The sequence below is a fragment of the Pararge aegeria genome, chromosome 4, assembly GCF_905163445.1.
Source record: "Pararge aegeria chromosome 4, ilParAegt1.1, whole genome shotgun sequence".
Taxonomy (NCBI): domain Eukaryota; kingdom Metazoa; phylum Arthropoda; class Insecta; order Lepidoptera; family Nymphalidae; genus Pararge; species Pararge aegeria.
In genome coordinates, this window is record NC_053183.1 from 13,234,651 (window position 1) to 13,249,230 (window position 14,580).

General features: G+C 37.4%; 1 protein-coding gene across 16 annotated transcripts in view; it reads right to left on the reverse strand.

Moving 5' to 3' along the window:
- Nucleotides 1-625: 625 nt before the first annotated feature.
- LOC120637619 (TLD domain-containing protein 2) overlaps nt 626-14,580 on the reverse strand; it is a 185,805-nt gene continuing 171,850 nt past the window's right edge. For 14 of the 16 annotated variants that reach the window (XM_039909515.1, XM_039909514.1, XM_039909517.1 and 11 more), the window contains 5 exons: nt 8,780-8,898; nt 8,001-8,160; nt 3,253-3,427; nt 2,927-3,035; nt 626-1,569 (listed from right to left, as the gene is read on the reverse strand). In XM_039909515.1, the coding sequence (XP_039765449.1) occupies nt 1,434-1,569; nt 2,927-3,035; nt 3,253-3,427; nt 8,001-8,160; nt 8,780-8,898 (699 nt within the window). In that variant the 3' untranslated portion in view covers nt 626-1,433. The remainder of the gene's footprint in view (nt 1,570-2,926; nt 3,036-3,252; nt 3,428-8,000; nt 8,161-8,779; nt 8,899-14,580) is intronic. The other 2 variants (XM_039909508.1, XM_039909510.1) reach the window with 1 other exon arrangement.

A 14,580-nucleotide genomic window follows, 5' to 3' on the forward strand; every position in this document is an offset into this window, starting at 1 on the left:
TAAAATATACGACGCGACAACAAAATACCATCCGCTACGAAAACTAAACTAAATAATGTGTAATTATATCGATATTTATACTGACGGTGTCATCAAACTAGTAATATTAGTATAAGACTTCGTCGATGGCCACTTACGCTCTCGGCAAGAACGGCATCTACTGCGAGGCCGAGCGCAAAGTGTATATAATCGCGCAAACATTTTGGACTTTCGTCACATATATACCTTTTACTATGCCTCAGGCCTACTCATGACCTTCTTATACAGTTCAATGAGAAAAGTGCGAAGACCATCGGCGCAACATGTAAATATAAGCCGCGCTATTAAAGAATAGATTTATAAATAGCTGTCGATGTCGCGCAATCGAAACATGAATATTGTGTGAACGAGGTAGTGCTACACCCGCAGATATGTATACTTTAATGGCGCGGCATATTACCCGGCCTATATTCCGGACATACGACATAATAAGCGATTTATTAAAAATCATCATGAAATATTTCATTACAGCAATAACTGGGCAACACCAATAGACGGCCGCTAAACACAATGTTTCGTTAAATACAAACGTCTACGTAACGTCATACAATAATAGTTTTAATAGTTACAAATAGTTTTTTTTTTAAATTTAATTTTCTTAACAACGACGCACAGTTATAAATTGAATTGACACGTAATCGTTATCGGACAGTCTCCCGGAGCGACGCGAGCTCCTCCGTCTCGACCTTCCGGGTAGTTCCTATTGTTTCTACGGAATTTGACGTCATCAGACAAAATGGAATAAATAGTACCCCCTATGGAATACTACTGGAAAATAGCGTTTTACCTGAGCTCACTTATGATTGATTTTAAAATACAAAATGGGATTTCAAATTATCCAAAACGATATTAATTATTCAAGTGGCCAGATTGATCATATTTTTTTTATAGTTTTATAAATAGATGAATGTGTTAGTGTGAATACACTTTTATTACACAAAGCACAAAAGTAGAGAGAAACAGAAAAATAAGAAGCGTGTGTATCGCTATACACTGTTCCTTTTAATTAATGGCGTAACAAACCACAGTTGTACGAGAAGTTATGTATGTTATAACATGTTCAACTCGTTTTGTCCGATGACGTCATGGTCCGCAGAATAAAAAAAAGGAATTACCCCAACTTACATACGAACGACAATTGACTAGGTATGATGCATTCGCCGCACGGGCCGGTCGCGCGCGCGGTTTGTTTCGGGGAGAACGAATACGCGGTCGGTGTCGGCGTGACTAGATGCGCGCGCGCACTCGGACGCGCTCGAGCCGGGGCGAGCCTAACCGGTTCTCGGCCTCGGAGTCGAAGAGACGGTGACTCGTTAAAGTGTCAAATCTTCGTAGCAAATGTTCATAAGATAGTGTAAAGCTAATCTCGGGGGGGCGCTTGGCGGCGGCGCAGCTCAGATGAAGGTCCAGCACTCCATGATCTTGACGATGAAGTCCTCGCGAGTGGTCAGCGGCTCGTTGCCGTACGTGGTGCAGCGCTGGGTGCGGCCCAGGTAAAGGTCGCCGTCCAGCCACAGCCCGAACTTGCCGCTGAAGGAATATATTTTATTATTCATAAACAAAGTAAAAAAGCCTTTTATTATTTATTTCTTGGTTGACAAGTACAGAAAAAAATAAACAAAAAAAAATAATAAACAGAAATAGATAAGAATTATAAGTAAGTTTTTGCGAATTTGTTTCGTTAAATGACTGCTGCAAGGAAATGCATACTTCATATTATAAATGCTTTGACAACCTTCCTCGCGCAACAGTGAGCGCCGTGAATTTAAGCAGGAGGTCCAACATTTTGGAATTTATAATTTATGAATTTTCTCTGGTTTGGTCTGGTGTGAGACTTTGGCAGTAGCTAATTACCACCCTACGGACAAAGACGTGCCGCTAAGCGATTTAGTGGTCCGGTGCGGTGTCGCGTAGAAACCGGGGTACCATACTCCCTAACAGGTTAGCCCCCTACCATCTTAGATTGCATTATAACTCGGCACCAGGTAAGATTGCAGTAAAGGGCTAGTTTGTAGTGAAATTAAATATATATACGAAAATGTGTTTGTGTGTCCTTACTTAACGCCCTAACTAAGCCATCGATTTGATTTCTTACTAGAGTTAGTTGAAAGTACGGAGGCTACTTTGTCCCAGGAAAACAAACAGTTTCCTTATTGACGTGCACTTAATATATGCACAAAAACACTGCCTACCCTAAAATTTATATATAGCCCGTATGGAAGGAGGATTTTTGCCATTTTATGCATGTTTTCTGCTGTATGCATACCCTGGTAAGAAACCCAGTGCACGCTGATTGGTTGTATGCTGCTATTGGTCTTAGCGTGATGTTATATAGCCTTCTTCGATACAGGGGCCAATACTTGAAATAATTTAAAAATCGGCCCAGTAGTTCCTGAGATCATCGCATTCAAGTAATCAAACAAAAAAAATAGTCAGCTTTATACGACGTGTAATGAAATCCGAAATAATAACTCACAGGCTTTAGAGGAACTGACTGTCTGAGACGAGTTTTTGAATAACAACTGTATTTACTTAAAGAATTCAGATACAGCCCTAACATCACATGCAAAATTAACTCGACTCCTGTCACTTTATTAGACATGCGTCGCGTAGCGTAGGTACTATGTGCGGGTCGGTTTTCTATCTTCAATAGGGTTGTCATAAGTGAACAATTAAAATGTTTTGAAATCGTTTGTATGGCAAATAAATATGATTCTTTTGATTTAATATTTTTACAGGGTGCTTCCTTACGAAATATTCTTATGCACCCTTAAACATTATTTCGTAATTCGGTTACACGTTGGTATGTTAATATAAGATTATCAATATATTTTGCAAGATTATTTATATGAGTCTTATACTTCATCAGATTAAAATGAGTACTTACTCTCCTGCGCCGATGGAAATATTATCATTGCTCCCACGTATGAAATACATGTTGTCACCGGTCCAGCCCCAATACTTGAATTTGGTCTTGAATGCTACTGCTTGTTGGTCTGGAATAAAAACAAAAAAGTTAAGTTAACCTTAAAACCATTTTGGTGGTGTACGTGTGAAGACGTAATGAAACTAAAATAAGAATTACCAAAACAAGCGGTGGTAGCGCATTGGGTAAGATCTCGACCTCACTTTCGGGTTCCGAGTTCGAATCTCAGCTCCTCTAACTTTTCTAAGTTATGTGCGTTTTAAGTAATTAAAATATCACGTTCCTACCTTCATTTTCGTCCTTTTTCTCGTCCTTCGCTTCCTTATTGTTGGTGTCTTCAGGCATGCTCTGCGAACTTCGGCGAGCGTCCTCCACCCGTTGGAATGAAAACAGCAACGATTCGCCCGTACCGTAGAAGTGCTCCGAGGGCCGGAATGCGCAAGAGGTCAGGGCGCCGAACACCTGGGGATCGGACCATGATCGTGATTATTACGATGCGATTATCGCAATTATTGTCGTAGCGCAGCGATTAGCACTGTGGTTCCGGGTTCGATTCCTGCAGGGCAATTTCGGAATTTTTGCATTTACTCTGGTCTGATGGTAGGCTTCGAAAGATGTGTAGCAAAGCGATTAAGCGTTCCGGTACGATGCCGCGTAGAAACCGATTAGCGGTATGTGTGTTTAACATAACTGTCGTATCCCTAACAGATAAGCCCTTAACTGGTGAGATTGCAGTAAAAGGCTAACTTGTAGTAGAATTAAAAAATAAAATAATTGATTGACAAAAACCATTCATAGGAGAGATTAAGTTTTGTTATCAGTGGTGTGCACAACATACTGCCTTAGACATGAGCAGTAATAAAAAGACGGCCAACTGCGAGCCGAACCATTTATCTATAAAAATGCTAATCAGCCTGTTGTATCTCAATGAAATAAATAATAATTTCCCCTTAATTTCTACACCTGTAAGAAATTTAATTGTCGTAACTATCACTGTTCATGAGATACAGCCTGGTAACTGACGGACAGACAGACAGACGGAGTAATAGGGTCCTGTTTTACCCTTTGGGTACGGTACATTATAAGCATAGACCGCAGCAGTTACCGTGTTTAGTCACAGTTTGAAAAAGATTATGGTCGCGACTGTAAGCACCTTTTTTAATAGAGGTTTGTTTATAGAACATTTTGTTAATAAACAAGTGTAATTCTCGGGAAAAATAACAAACTTAACTAGGTAAATATGTATTTTATTACATTATGTTACCACTAAGCCAGTTTTATGCATAGGTATTTTGTAGTGCTGAGATTCTTGATATGTAATATTCACATAATTCGCAGAATGCCACATCACAAAACAGTGTCTTGTGGAAAATGGAAATACCCATCTCCTACTGAGAATGAGAAGGGCTTACACCGTAGTCATAATACTGGCCAACTGCAGATGGTTGAACTTCATACGCCTTTGAGACCATTATGGAGAACTCTGGCATGCGGGTATTTCTCGCTTGGTTTTCCTTAACCGTTAAAGCAGTTAAACTAACTACGCACACTCACGGCTCTTACTTTATTAAGTTAGCGGTGCGTGCCGGTGTCTAAGCTCGTCCGAACGAAAGTGCTATGCTTCATAATATTTCATGGTTCAATAAAAAAAACTTCAATTTTAGCCAGAGATTTTACATTTTTTCGTGTCTACTTAGCAAAATTATAGAAACTTGTTTTTAATATGTTAAACTCTTTGTTCGGGACCCAGGTAGGTTATGGAAGTAGCCAAGTAAACTAGGTACAACACAAAAACTAGTGCCGGATTAACCACGTAGCGAGAGTAGCAGATAAGAGTAGTATGCATACTGCAGGAAAATTGCATAAAATGGCAAAAATCCTCCAAAAAAAAAAAAACATTTTTAGGGTAGGCTGAGCTTTTGTGCATGTATGAAGTGCACGCCACTGAATACCACTCATCTCTGCCTGACTGACTGACTGACAGACACGCACACAGACATCGCCTATAGTAATTTACTACACTATTAGTAACCCACAAAACTGTAACCTATAGATAGCAAATACGTATTGTATTTAGGATACGTATTTAAGATACGTTTATACGAATTGAGTATTGAATTGTATTTTAACTACTTTATACTGAAGTACCCATAGCAGATCAAGGGCTCTTTTAAAGAATTTGCTACGGGCCCCGCGCTAGCTTAATCAGGCACTGACAAAATCGTATAATAATTGTTCAAAGGCGATCTCAATAGGTAGACCTGACCTTTACGCAATTTGTGGAAAATTACAAAGTAGGCATCAATGAACATATGGAAACTATGAAATATGTTAAAAGAGTTATAGAGAATATCGGCTGTTCAAGAAATAAGAAATAATCACGAACCAATGCAGTAGGTACCTCATTCGAAATTTTCCCAGCACGGCTAGAATCGCCAGGCGACAATAATTATATCTCTGACAAGGGATAAAATTTACGAGTTCACCTGCCAAAGCACGGCAACTTACAGAAAAATCCTATTATAATATTAAGGATTACTTGAACGATAAAAAATCTTGGGTGTGAATTGCTCTAGCTTCATAACTTAATATAAATAAACTGTGAGATGGTGATAACGAAAAAAAAATTCTCCGGCTAAGTTTGTTGTGGGCTCTTCTTAGACCAGGGCGCGTTTGGAACCCTCGTAGGTTTTAGTTGGCAAGTTCCCTCAGTAATTGATATCGCTACTAAGTAGATCTTAATCGAAAAACTCATCAAAAAACGATCAAGAAGTTTCTAGAAAGATGCAGTTGTTTGATTTTTGATAACAATGAAATCATCAAACTTGATAATATTCTTGTCAATTATCTATGACGAAAGCTTGGTATCAGATCATCATCATCATTAGATCAACTACAGGGTACGGGTTTCCTCTCACAATGAGAAGGGGCCAAGACCATAGTCCAACACGCTGGTACAGGGCGGAGTGGTGGACTCTAATAAAAATGCCCTGAAATCTAGTTTTTTCTAGTTTGATTTGGCATTTCTAGTATGACGAGGTTGCTTTGTAGCTTTTATTAGCATATAACTATTATTTTAATGACATTAGCGAACCTCACCTTGGTAACATTTTTTTTGTTATTTTCATAGACTGCTCGCACACAGTCGGTGTTACCAATATTTTATAATAAATATGCAAAATATTGTCGATAATATAACGTGTGTGCGGGCAGCCTTAAATTACCCAAGCAGGTTAGCCCGCTACCATCTTAGACTGCAACATCACTAACCACCAGGTGAGATTGCAATCATGCGCTAACTTGTAGTGTAGAAAAAGAATTTACATTTATTTGTTTAATTTGCGTTTTTACTTTAGTAGGCTACTTTAGCGAATTAAAAAAAAAACAAATTAGATTTACTTCATTTGTAATGATAAATGTTAAGATCAATCACTTTTCCGTACTAGCAAATATCACGGTGCGGGTGCGGTACAACAAGGAGCCGTTAGCAGGTGATAAAGTCAATTAGCTTAGATTCGGTCGCCTTTGGCCCGTGCCGTATTCAAAGAAGAATTTGGCATTTTATTTCGAAGTGCCATGCCGTATTTTTCATTAAACTTTTCCATTAATTTGTCTTTATTATTTATATTCGTATTTATTATAATACCATAAGAATAAAAAAAATTCAATTAAACAGGTACTCGCATAAAAATAATAATGTGTAATAAATGTACCGACCCTATGAAACAGACTATATTTTCATGGTGGTTTAAAGATTAATAAGGTAGAATAGGAAAATACTGTTAATATTACATAAGAATAAAGTAATATTATCTTGATGGGTACAAATCCCGCATAAGCCTAAATTCCTTATTATATTAACGAGGAGGTTTTCTCTCAGTAACCAAAAGAAACGTCGATGCAAAAATTGTCACACACGCTAATGCGCCCACCTCGTGTCTCTTACGTAAACTCCCACTTAAAATTCAAGCACCGTGAGCCATTACACAAAATCCAACAATGCTGCATGGCCGCTTATACACTATACCTACTTAACGCGCATTAGTGTAATTAGTCTAACATAACAAGCGCCGTTGCATACATACTGCTTTATTATAATCTTGCTCTAGTTAAGAAATCGCAAAAGTCCATGCCTATTGTAAAATGTACGGCTTTGTGTAGCATAAACTACAAATACTACGGTTTTATCTGTCATTTCTAGAAATGGCATAATGGATTCGATAAAGTTGACGAAATTTAGTGGAGATTGAAACCTCAAGGTCACTTTAAAGCATATTTATTTCAATTCATCAGGGAGAAAAAAGATATACGTAAAGAAAAGAAAGACAGCTACGCGCTTATAAACGTCAGTTTGTATTAAACACGCAAAGCAATTAGGCGACGACAACAGGAGACGTGTGAGCGTTAACTGGGTTGATTGACCGCTCGTGTTCTATCTCACACTTAGGAGTTCAACGGGTCGCAGCAAAGCGCGTGGGCGTGGATTTTTTCTAAGTTTCTTTTGCTGCGAGAACACGTTTAAGAAATTTATATATAGTATGCTCAGATCAATTTCCTCGAGTAAAATTACCAAACCAGTTTAACCTTATACGCTTATTATATTACCGCATGGAGATGGACTGGGCTAGGAACGAACAAAATTGCACCGTACGATTGGTGTCTAAACGAGAGCACTATGCGCTCACCAATCTTCACTTGTCCAGCGTAATAGTCTTCGGCTTCTCATTCTGACAGAAGAGCCTGTGGTGGAACCAGTAATGATTTGATTATGATGATGATCTACCCTCTGCCACACGCTTTTCTACCGCAGAGGGTAGGGCATTATAAATTTGTGATTTGTGTAACCAACCATTTTCAAGAAGCCTTAATAGATAACGATGCGCGCCGCCCCGAGTTCGCACGGTTGCATTAAATAAAAAAATCAATTTCGTAGTTTAAAAGATCCAAGCATAATGCAAACAGTGAGAGTAACTTTGTTTATACTATGTAAAGATTATTATTGATGTTGCTGTAAATAGGATTTTGATCAACTCACATTGTTGTCGGTGTCCTGTATGACCAGCAGCACGGGACTGTCGACGCGCTGCATCTTGCGGTACATGGAGGCGAGCGAGAAGCCGTGCTGGCTGGTGCTGAACGCCAGCGACCACATGTAGCCCTGCGCACGCGCTGGTAGCACGGTGCATAACTTCTCTCTGTAATGATAAAGACAATTCCTGCATGTAGATCCATCTAAAAGTTTGTCCTGCCTAGCTCGCCAATTTATTAACCTCCCTGGCAGAATGGTCGCAGTTGACACTTACGCAGGCTTTAAAGCTAAAGCTATCATAGCGAAATTTGGCATCCTTAACACTGATATGTTATCATTGTATTTAATGATATAAAAAATAATTTTTCTGGCTTAAATTTACTTATAAAGCGATGACCTCCTACTGCTTAGGACTTCGGGTTCTCTTTCGAGGAGACCGAGTTCGATCACCTGCACAAACCTTGACTTTCAGGAGGAATGTGCATTATGTTTTAAGCAATTAAATATCACTTGCTTTAACTTCCTGAGAGTTCTCAACTTTCTCAATGGCGTTTAAAGTCTACTAACTCTTACTTGACCAGCGTGGTTTCCCACGTCATAAATCCATTTGGTTTTGAAAAGAGACCCATGCTCTGTAGTGGCGCCGGTAATGGTTTATAATATTGATGATATATTTACTTTCTTGGTAAGGAAATGTACCCACAAATACCAAGTAACCCATTATTTTACTATTTTTTATTCCTCTTCCTCTGCGACAAAATTCAGTAACGAGTTTGCAATCTTACCGATGTTCCATAGTGAATATCTCCGAGGCGCCAATGAGGTCGGGCGGAGAGAACTCCATGTCGACGGAAGCACCCGACGAATACAACGCGCGTCGCAGCTCATCGCTCATGGACAACACCTGTATGTCACGAAGTACACGTCAATTTTACTCATGGATTTAAATTCGAGACGCGGCTGGAATTGTCCACAGGCTATCGACAAATGACGTTGGTTTTCTGTTAAAATACAACCCGTATTATCTGTATACTATCGCGTAATACGTTTGGTTCAATAACCGGTAGGCAATTTAACTTTCCAAGAGCCAACCAGTTTCAAAAATTTTGTCCACCACCGCCAACTTAAGCGATTTAATACGAAATTAATTGACCTAGGTGTCTTGTGAGGTATAAGAAATTAAAGTTAAAGTTAATGGCATCAGTGCAAATAAAATGCAAAATAAGTGTTTCTTTTACTTAAATATTTAAAAGTAATTATTTTTGAAACTGGCTTTGCTACATGTGAAATAAAAAATGACGTGCACAGACTACAGACATTTTTTCCGCAGACAGTCGTAAGGGTAAAAACTGAACACAATACTCCTTACTACGAATCATACGATTTGGAATTAGCGGAAATTCTTGGTTGTGCATTATTTATACACGTTCAACAGGCATGGTTTTTTTAGTAAGACAAAAAACCGCTTGCGGAACATTTCAGGACAAGGTAAAGCAAGTTACAGGAGATCAAAATGTTTGATCTGTATCCTGGCTTTTTATGTGCATTTTATCTAATAGTTCAGACAGTGAGTAGATTCTATTTATTTACAAATAATTACACTTAATATAAGATTTAACGGTCGCATTCGTATCGTTTTCGACTGTAGCAACATTGTAACGTCAGGGTATTATGATACTGATCTTACTTGTTTTAACGCTCAAATTCGTAAGCTCTTAAAACGGATATATACAACGGATAACGCTGTTAACGGACTGTTAGGGAAATAAAAATTTTGCAAAGTTGCATTTCGTAGTCTGAAATGCAACTTTGGAAAATTTTTGCAACTTTAAAAAGAGTTGCATTAAGTATATTTTATATTGACATTAGAATGAAACGAGAAATTAAAAAAACCGAGCGACAGCGAGCGGTCAAATCTTTTACCAAGGTTAAAAGTAAAGGAGTGGTCACCATGCTTTTATCATTATGATAAATCAAGAGATGTATTCAGGACATCGCTGATAGAAATAAAGGATTCAATAAAAGTATTCATGAATGAAAAATGATTAAAAACAACACTAATGAAATGATTCATTCCCGATCACTACAGTTCACATTCAACATTCATAGTGAGCATAGCTAGCGCGTGCGCACTATATTTCTAAGAACAATTAACAAACAACTAATTATCGTGAATATGTTGACATCTAAAATCTAGTTTGCTAGAGTGGGAGTTTAAAAGTTTTTACATCTAACTATGAAGACAACTGGACACATGCCTGTTTTGGGTGTAGACACATATAAATACTAGCAAACAACTTTGGTGTAAGGTGTAAGTTTATCCATCCACATAAATTACCTATATTATAATGTTGTTGTTTCTAATCTATATAAAAGGTTTACATATCGTCGGTGGTTAAGATATAAAGCTAAGGCGTCCAACCAACACTCGAGGTAGCGTGAAAAATTATGAACAATCTCAAGACGCGTCGGTTTGACCAGGCATGTAGAACACAAAATTGCACGCCACCGCGGTCGCAGGTATGAAGCGTTGGTTTGGCCTTCGCTTTAATAATTTTTACTGGGAACAAACACTGAAACTGTAGTAGTGACAATTGAAAGTGACAAATCAAGGATAACTAGCAACTTTTCTTTGACCCGCCAAGATTTCAATGAAACATGAGACAACATAAACAAGATTTATAAGTAGGTAGGTACTTGTTAAATATTGGCCAGAACCAACAGGCAATAATTACATAATTTGCCGGAGCACTCAGACATTAGGAGAAATAAAAAAAATTACCATCGACTATTATAAAAAGGTTAATGCCGGATAAATTTTTAACTAACTCCCCAAGCGCAGTGGTGAGCTCTTTGGTCTTGTTTAAAATGGTCCCGCGTTTGATACGTAGCAGGGGCAATTTGGGAATTTATAATTTCTGAATATATTACGGCATGTCTTTGTTGGCTGATACCATCCTGCCAACAAACACATGCCGCCAAGTATAGTATTTAAAGCTCCAGGTAACGACAATAAAAAAAAAAACAAATTTCTTACACCTATTCAATTACCTACTCATTCACCTATTCAAAGCAACGACTTTAAGGATGAAAAGTTTTACACAAACATCATGTAAATTAACCTATTAATAACCAAATTTTGCGCCTATGTACCTACTGAAAAACAAGATTTGTGTTTGTGACAATAGAAAACTATGTAACGGCGCAATACACATGTTTTGGTCCTAACACGTAGAAAAATATTCTCATTTGCAAGATATAATTTGATATGAAGTTATTTTAGAGAAGTACCTACAGCTTTTGTACTAAACAAGTTCGACAAAAAACGCGGGAACTAACAAATATTATTGTAAAAAAAAAAGCAATTTGGTTCGTCTAAGTGAATCTGGTTTTTCTCTTCTCCGGACATATTATACATATTTTTTTTATAGATATAGCGAGCAAGCGGGCGGGCCGGGCGTGGCCGCGAAGCCTTTACAAGATTTGCTCGCTCGCAATCGAAGAGTCGTTTTCGAGTATAAAACTCTCTATCGTCGAACTAAACTGAAACCAATGTCACTCGTTATAGAGTCGTGAATCCTGTACTTCTGAATTTTTTTTACAAATTTTCTGTCAAAAGCCCGAGCATAAGAAATGTGGGAAAATATGAGCTTTAATCATCGTTTAATTATTTCCATACTCGAGTAAGACTATTCGATTGCGATCGAGCAAATCTTGTACTAAGACTTCGTGTCACGCCCGCTCGCTTGCTCGCTATATCTATATATATATATATCTAAGTTAGGTGTTAAGTGATTACTGCCGCTCATGAATGCATCTACAGCACCAGATTAACTAACTGGATTTGTTTGTCCACCCCTTTGCTTTAATATCGATAAAAAAGTTCTGGTAAAACGGACGGTCGAGGAATACCAGCCATGCAAGTGGGGATATCATTTGTTTCGGCGACATCTGATATGATCCGAGAAAACGAAGAAAGAATTCGGTGAAACAACTCTTCAGAACTCTCCCCATCATATGTAGAGGCGATAGAAGACACGTAGGTCTGTCGACTATTGGTGGTAGAGTCCCTATGATCAGGCAGACTCGACGTTTCATAAAAGTTTATATTAGGCCTACTTGAAAGAAACGAACATTGTTTGTTTTAGTTTAGCTCCAGAGTTTCTAAAAAGACGTTTTCTGCCTTATTTTCCACTAATGTTTATCTATTACTTATTCTTTTTGCTATATCAGAAAGTTATTTATGATTTATTTGGTGAAATAAAGACAAGTAAGTATATGTACCTATGTCTTTTAGTTTATTTCCAGATTGCACACTGCAAAGTCTGCATTTACTTTTCTTAATCTCAATAATATCTTGATATCTTGCCAAGAAGCCCGTTAATAATACATTTATTAGCGTTGTTACAACAATGAACTGCCAACAATATCTATTAGATAGCAGATTATCTTGAATTCAAATATAAACTTTACACATTTCTTCACCTCAGGTTGACATAATTTTGTTTTACATTTCATCAAAATCCTAGAAAAGTAGCCCTCGCGAGAATTTACGTAAAATACGAATCATTGAAACAAATATAGAATTTCATTATCTTACGAAAGAGTACCACAAGTTTACGTAAAATACGAATCATTGAAACAAATATAGAATTTCATTATCTTACGAAAGAGTACCACAAGGTGGCCTCTACAGCCCCAATCCGTACAATATTTCCACTAGTATTGAGTTAGACGACTGAAGACTAAAAATATGATATACCTCACAAATAGAATGCACAGTTCCTCTGCGGCATATCGAATGTACTGAGCAACGCCTCACTGCTATGCTGTAAGCTTTCTTATCAAGCTTTCGCATATTCTTGATGATCCTTCGCACTATTTTTCGCCACATTTTAAACAAACAGGACAGTAAACAACAAGTATTCGAAAGTCAAAATGTTTGCATTCACGGTCCAAAATATTCAAGTAATTTAAATTCACTACATGTACCGATTATTAATGCGGCCATAATAGTACAAACGGTTTGGAAGAATTTTAATGTTTAATAGTCAAGATCGCGCCGAAGACTGGATGTGGTACAGCTTTCTAATTCCAATTATATGGTAACTTTATCGTTGTTTACCTTAATCACATACCTTAATCGATTCCGATAGGCCATACAAGTATCATGTAATAATCCATATGTAGATTATTTTCAAATTGCTTTAGGTTTACAATTCGATATATATTTTTAACCGACTTATGGTTAACACTTCGGCCTGTCATTCGCGGGGACCGAGTTCGATCCCTGGCACCTGTAACTTTCGGAGTTGAGTACATTTTTTTTTGATTTAGACAAATAAAACTTGATTTAACGGAGAAGAAAAACATCGTGAAGAAATTATCAAAATTAAGCTTGATTTGCCCTGTACGCACGTTTCGCTAGGAAACCGGAGCATCCTCAGGAAATGTTGACTGTACAATGAATGATTGTTAAGTCACGTGCGTATAGGGTACATTGCCGAGGATCTGTTTGGTGTGGAGTATACGGATTGAAGTAATTATAAATTACACCATACAGATTCTCCTGCTGTTCGCGGAATATAGCAAATTAAGCTTAATTTTCATATTATATTATGGATTTCCGCAAAGTAACGCCTGCTTCTATCCAATATCGTAAAAACACCCGCATGCCTGAAGTGTTCTTCATAATATGCAAAGATGCCTTTAAAGTCCACCAATCCGCACATGGCCAGCGTGGTGAACCTGAGTGGTTGAGATAAGACCTGTACTTTTTAGTGGGACGGTAATGGCTTGATAGCGAAGATAATTATAACTTATGTCCGTTATATTTAGGTTACCATGATGTAGTATATCGAATAAGTATAATGGAAACATTATACAAGATCTAAAGTTTGTGTTTGTTTGTTCAAACAACACAGTGTGCACAAGACACACAAACTCGATCTTTGTAAACATATGAATCAACCTTTGCTGCTTACAAGTATGCAATACTTCAATAATTAAGTATATAAACTATAAGCACTTTTTTCTTGAATTATATTTATAGCTTTCTATTCTCTTAATATATAGCAAAACCGTATTTTCACAGATTTAAGTTAATACTTATTTTCCGTTAGTAGGTATCGTGAAAGTTGTTAAACCATTATCGAGAAAGCGACTGCATATATTTAAAGTTTAAAGTAACTATTTATATTAAACCGAATTCACATAAGGATATTATCAATCCGATTGGAGATGTCCATGTCTTTAGGTTTTCCTCACGATGTTTTCCTTCACATTTAGAGCAAGTAATTGTTAATTCCTTAAAACGCACGTAACTCTGAAAGTTAGAGGTGCGTGCCGGGTTTTAAACTCGGTATCCCCGAAATTGAGTCCCTCGAATTCACTAGGCAATTAAATATAAATTATAAATAAATGTCAATCAATACCAATGAGTACTTTATAATTTACTAGCTGTTGCCCGCGACTTCGTTTGCGTTTGATTTTGTTTTTTGATGTGGCATTAAATTTAGTTGTATAAATTTGTTGATATAAAAAAAAAAAAGTATTCAGTATCGCTAAACCATAAATGAGGGGCTGC